At 35.0% G+C, this 6,960-nt stretch overlaps 1 protein-coding gene across 1 annotated transcript; it reads left to right on the plus strand.

Moving 5' to 3' along the window:
* The first annotated feature begins 4,950 nt into the window (after window positions 1-4,950).
* On the plus strand, window positions 4,951-6,960 carry LOC129954225 (uncharacterized). Its single transcript, XM_056067993.1, has one exon. It carries the CDS (start codon window positions 4,951-4,953, stop codon window positions 6,958-6,960), a length of 2,010 nt encoding a protein of 669 aa, XP_055923968.1.

Below are 6,960 nucleotides of genomic sequence, written 5' to 3' on the forward strand. Positions count from 1 at the left end.
TTTGGTTCGTTATCGCCGTTATACAGTCTGCAGAAGTGGTCCTTCCATATCCTCAGCATTGAATACGGTTCCACTATGATGTTTCCACTTTCGTCTTTGCAGCCTTCCGTTATAGGTTTATGTACCTGTGAATTTTGTTTCACCTGTTCATAAGACATTCGAACTTCATTCCTGCTTTTAAATCTCTTAACATCTTCGACCGCACGCTTCTTATGCCCTCGCTTTTAGGTTTATGTTTTCATAGAAAAAACAGCAAGTTCTTATGACTTAACACCTTAAGTTTTTTTTTTCCTTATGCCATTGCGCCATTGGTAAATTTATGAATAGGACATAAAGATGCAACTGCGTGAATAAGTCATGGAATTTTTTTGAAAAAGGATACGCGACCGTTTCTTTGATGCTACATTTTTCTTTAAAATAGTACGACCCAGATACGTACTTTTCGTTTAAGTGTCTAACCCGAATAAGAAACTTTTATTTTTAAAAACCAAAATTTATAATTGCCTTTTCATTTTTAGACTTTTAATGAATTTGACTTAAAATAAAATTCTTTTTAAGCAGAAATTTGAAATAAGCCGAAAAAAAACAAAACTTAATTTCCCCGAAACTTTTGCAGAGATCATGTCTTAAAATTCAGAGCTATGAAAGAGCTTATATCAAAACGGCGAATTAGCGGTGGGGCATTTAATCGTGTTTTACTGTTGTTAATCATTGATTTCTCTTAAAATACTTTTTTTTATCAAAGTGAAACTTTATTTGGAAACCCTGTAACTTCACAACTAAGACCTTAAAATTTCTTACAAAGGTATAAAACTTTAAAATGGAATAAAGCTTAGACGACTTTTGAAATTGAAATGAAATTTCCTTCATTCGAAAGATAATCTTCTGAAATTATAATTTAAATATGATTTCCTTTATATGATACCCCGCCTTACCCGTAGTCTAATATGCAGGTCCAATTTTCGTCAACTTTTTCAAGATTTGTGGCTTTATATTAACAATAAGGCGTTGAACTTTGTCCACCAAATAACCAATCCTTTTGGATGGCGTAGATCAGTGACTTCAAAAAGCCGCACAATCAAGTGGTGTTAAATCGCACAATTTTGAAGTCCTATTCGTATAACTTGGGTTTTTACCAAACGTTTTCTTCAAGACATCAATTGTGGCACGATCTGTGTGACATGCTGGGCCGCCGCGCCGCGCCACGAGTTCTTTTGATGCATGTTTCGTGTAATATTTAACATCTTTATTGACTTAATTAAAAACTTAATTATATCAAAATTTATTTTAAATTTTGTTGAAAATTATAATTAAACTTAATTTTACCTTTATTTAACTTTTGCGTAAGAAATTATAAACACAAAAGCAATGCACATCATCCGCTACATAATATCTTTATGTAAATGTAAATTAAAACTCAATTTTGTTTTCTTTCGAAGTGAAAATACTTCAACGCACTTTCCTTTTTGCTCTGACAAAGTAGCAATGTGTCAGTGTAATAAAAATAAAAACTTTTCCAATAAGCTATCCCGATATTTCGCTCACTTAGCTTGAGAAGGTATTTTTCTTTCTTTTGTTCTTATCGTTTTTTGATATCCCATGGAAACAAGATCCTTGTAGATATTTTGAAACTTAAAGTTCTTCTTTGATATTTTTTCCTACAACCAAACAAAAGTTAAAAAAACAAAATAATAGGGAGTTGGTGTATGCAATGCATCATGACAACCGCTGCCACCGCTGTCACCGCACAACACCTTAACCCATTTCTATACGTTTTCTTTTTCTTTAGGATTTCTTTTATTTATTTTATTGGCTTTTTATAGTTTGCCTTTTGTAAAACTTGTATATGCTTCCTGTATCTATTGTGTACTTTTATTCTTTATAATGTTCATAGAAATACAATGTAATGTTAAATGTACATTGCTCAACATTAGGAATGTACTTTTTAGTTCAACAAAAACAGAGAAATGTTTACCTAATTGTGGTTGCAGTTTTTTAAATAAAATGTTAACAATGAAACTCAATTTTATTTGTTTGTCAAATATTTGTTTCTCACAAGACGAGTTAAAAATAACGCTTGGTTTTTATTAGTTACAACTCAAATTTCTTTGAGAAAAAAATAAATTTTTAAAATACGACTATATTTCTATACAACTTCAATTATCCTTGAAACGCAATGAAATGGATTCAAGTTTACACTTGTCATTTGAAGGGTCAAAATATCAGTTGAATGTTTGCTATTGACGATAATTGATCGCTTAGCACTTAAACAAAACTTGAATATACGATACGCAAGCAATCCACAAAATTATTTAGAAGTTTGAAGCGAGTTGAAGAATTCGGAAGGATGAACCGGGTGGTTCTAAAAAGACTGGCTTACAATGAATCCAATATTGAATATTCGATAAACTGTGAACTTTTCTGTTCTAAAACCACATTGATAAGGACCAGGTTGTTGACGATGGACTTTAAAAGTCTTAAGTTGGTGCATGCTCCTAACCGACTTATCTTAAGCTGCTTCGAAAAGCTCGCCATTCAATCCATCTGCTCCAACGGGTTAAAATTGTTAGATATGGAAATCTTTACTTCGTCTAAGTCGAGAAGATGGGATTGTTGGCTTTCGTTGTCTATCCTGAATAGATCATTCGTTATAAAGTCTGCAGAAGTGGACTTTTCATAACCTCAGCATTGACTGCAGTTCTACTATGATCTTTCGTCTTTGCAGCATTCGGTTAAGGTTTATGTACTTGTGAATTTCGTTTCACCTGCTCATAAAACTTTTGAACTTCATTTCTGCTTCTAGACCTCCCAACTTATTTTTGGTTCCTCTCTCCTCTTCTGCCGTTTACATGTTTTCGTTGTTTTCGATGCATTTGTCTGCCAAGCTTCCTCATCAAACGAAGGGTTTCTTGTTGATGGCTGCTTGAAAACCAGCACGTCAGAAGCAGATTCTCTGATTGGATCTTATCAATGTTTCGACTGGTTCTCGTTAAACTTTATTGGCGGCAGATAACTTCAAAAGAAGTTACTTGTGCTTCGGTCCGAGAAGGATTTGGCGATCTCTTGCGTTTGACGTTTTATCTCCTCGCAGCATCTCCTAGTTTTGGATTAGGTCTGAAAACACGAAGTGCTGTCTTTCCTGCAACGGTCCGAATTAATATTAGCTCCTCGTAAAGTTCGGACTACCATGATGCTGGCATAAATGGCAAAATGGTCAATCTGGTTGACAGAAGATTGATCTGGAGAACTACAAGTTCCTTTGTGGATTTTGAGGCTCAGAAAACCCGTTTAACCTAAAATGACGTTTCGCTAGCAGGAAATTCGATGAGATTGAATCTGTTATCGGAAGTTTTGTAGTTTTAATATTTTAGCTAGTGTACTGCTCATAGGCTTTGTCCAAAAGCTCGATCAACGTATCTTTGGCTTTATTATCCTTGTCTTCTGTGAGGGTGTGTGTGCATATGAGGCTATAGCTCTGGCAACAAAATTTAAATGAGCGTATCCGTTGTGCATATCTGAAATATCTGTGATTTGCTTAGATACTGCTATTAAATTGTTTTGTAGTACAATAAACAAACTTTAAAATGAGCTCTATATCATGAATATCAGACGAAATATCACGAAGTGTACAAATACCAGAGCTATAATGTATTGCGGGAAAATGTATTGGTATATTTGATTATATAGCCCATTTTTATCTTATACTAGGGGTCCTACAGCTCTAGAAATAACATATAGTTTTGAGAAGTAGTGATTATACAGTGTTTTTCAAAGAGAGTTTTAACCAACAGTTAAGAAATTTTCCATGTTAAGATCGCACAAATATGGCTGTATTTCCTCAATATCTACTAATCTACTAATATTATAAAGAGGAAAGATTTGTATTTTGTATGTTACGAATAAACTCAAAAAGTACTGGACCGATTTTAATAATTCTTTTTTCATTAGAAAGCTACATTATCACTGAGTAACATAGGCTATATTTAGTACTAGATTACTATAGAAATCTTTACAAATTCCTATTAAAACCAACCGAAGGTGTAAAAAAATTAGCCATAAAATGTCTTTCATCGCATACGCTATGAACAATAAAACAAAACAAAAAGTTATTATAAGTGAAAACAGGTCAAATATATCCATTTTAATCCTTACCTGACATAGCTAATGTTAGAGAGATACACAATCGGTTTTCCCAACACCAGCACATACACCTTCGATAGTATGATACATAAATGAGGTCTTTTTTCATAATGGATTTTTAAAGGCGATCCAATGTGATCGCATGTGTGTGTATGGTTTTTTCCGTGCTGTTCATTGATTGAATGTGACCAGCCTCTGCTCTTCTTTTATTTTTTGTGTCATTTTTTTATTTTATAAATTAAAATACCTCTTATGTATTTTTTAAATAAATGTATTGTTTTGAAATATGAAAATTGCAACTTCATCTTTATTTTGTTCTTCTAAAAACATAAAAAAGTTATGTTTAGCGTAGTATAAGAAACAGTACTTTTTACTTCTTGCGTACGTATTTAAAACAGCTGGTAACACTAAAATGCAATTAGGGCTGGAATAGGAATTGTAACTCTTTTTCTTCCTTCTCTTTTACACTGTAACTATTCTTACTACCATCTATTTCTCGTGTTTGTGTGACATAGGGGTAATTTAAAACATGAACTCAGAAGGAAAACGTGGAGAGTGTCTCTGCTCATTATTAAATATACTCTCATTTGCGCTGTCGGCTCCTTACGCAGTGGACGCAGGCGACATTGAAGATTTAGAGTTTTTTAAACACATTTGTATGCTTAACTTCAAAAGTTCTTTTCAGAGCTACTTAATTTTAGTATTTATCACACTTTTTCATATTTCTCAAAGTTCTTTTCAGAAATATCTCTTTGAACTTGAATAATTTCTTTGTTATTATTATTTAAAATAAATATCCTTCATAGCAATATGCCTAGAAGAAGAAGGTCGCAGCTATCTAAGAATAGTTCCCAAGCGAGATTAGTAAAAGTTCGTCGTATTGGAGAGTCTTCTTCTGAAAATGCAGATCGTCTGGAAATTATGAGAGTGTACGCTTCCCAATCGCGAGCCAGAGAATTAAGCGTCGAACGTTCAATTCGTCTTGCAGAACAAAATGCAAGATACGAACGACAGTCAAGTGCTGAGCGCTCTCAGCGACTTGAAGAAAATAGAGCTAGGAACTCGCGAACGCGTGCACGGGAATCTAGCACTGAACGCTCGCAGCGGCTTTTGACACAGCGAGATAGACAACGGTCGTTAAGAGCTAGGACGCGCAATAGAATTTTAGCGCATAGTAATAGGTCGGCATTTAGTTACGATCCTCAAATTGAATATGCTCATCAAAACAGCATCCAAATCGGAGCAATGAATAAGATGTGTCCGATATGTTTCACTAAAAAATGGGCTGAGGAAGCGAAAGGTATGTGCTGTGCATCTGGAAAGGTTGTTCTCCCTAACATTGATGAGCCACCAGAACCAATTAAAAGTCTTTTGACAAATAATCATATACTATCCGCGCATTTTTTGAATAACGTACGTAGATACAATAGCCTTTTTCAAATGACTTCCTTTGGGGCAAAAGAAATTAAGGAGGGTCATTTTATGCCTACCTTTAAGGTGGAAGGACAAGTTTATCATCTCATAGGTAGCCTTTTACCGCCATCAGGACAAATTCCCCAATTTTTGCAGATATATTTTATTTCCGATGCTGATCAACTATCATTGCGATCAAACACGGCTCCCATGCTAAAACTAAATTTGATAAACGAATTGCAGACCATGTTGAATAGCCACAATGTTTACATACGAAGTTTTAAACATAGTATTGAACTCAATACCCCCGACAGTTTGAAATTGATCATTTACTCTGATCGCACACCCCATACAGAACACAGAGGAAGATATAACGCCCCTTCAATAAATGAAGTGGCCGTTCTCTTGGTCGATGAAGACAAAGGACCCAGGGATATAGTACTGCACGGTAGAGACGGACAACTAAAACGAGTGTCGGAATTACATCGAGCATATGATCCGCTACAATATCCGTTGATGTTTGCATCAGGAGACGATGGATATTATTTAACTATTCCTCAGCAGAATTCCTCAAGAAATAAGACTGTGTCATGTATGCAATATTATGCATACCGTTTAATGATTAGGGCCAACTGTTTTAATGCACTCCATTATCACAAAGATTTGTTTAATCAATATTGTGTGGATATGATGGCGAAGATGATTTCCGAAAGGTTAAATTTTGTTTACCGAAACCAACAAAAGCTTAGAGCGGATGACTATATTCATTTAAGGGATGCTTTAAACCAAGACGCAAGGATAATTGCAGCTAATATCGGACAGCATGTCATCTTGCCGTCATCATTTACTGGGTCTCCAAGGTATCTCCACGAAAAGACACAAGATGCAATGACATACGTGCGCAATTATGGAAGGCCAGATCTTTTCATAACTTTCACCTGTAATCCAGATTGGCAAGAAATAAAACAGGAACTTTTTCCCGGTCAACGGTCTTTCGACCGGCATGACATCATAGCTCGAGTGTTTCACTTAAAAATGAAGAAAATGATAAAAATATTAACAAAAGACGCGATTTTTGGGCCGGTTAAATGTTATATGCTTACTGTTGAGTGGCAAAAAAGAGGATTGCCGCATTGTCATATGTTGCTTTGGTTGAACTCAAAAGTACAACCCGATGAAATTGATAAAATAATAGTTGCCGATCTACCTAATAAAGACGAAGACCCAGTATTATTTGAGATAGTCACAAAGAATATGGTACATGGACCATGTGGACAAGAAAATTTGACTTCTCCGTGCATGAAAAATGGGATATGTAGAAAAAAATATCCACGAAGTTTCGTGACTGTAACCAGACCGGTGAGGATGGGTATCCCGTTTATCGACGACGCGATATCGACAACGTAG

Source organism: Eupeodes corollae, chromosome 1 (assembly GCF_945859685.1).
Source record: "Eupeodes corollae chromosome 1, idEupCoro1.1, whole genome shotgun sequence".
In the NCBI taxonomy this organism is placed as follows: Eukaryota; Metazoa; Arthropoda; class Insecta; order Diptera; family Syrphidae; genus Eupeodes; species Eupeodes corollae.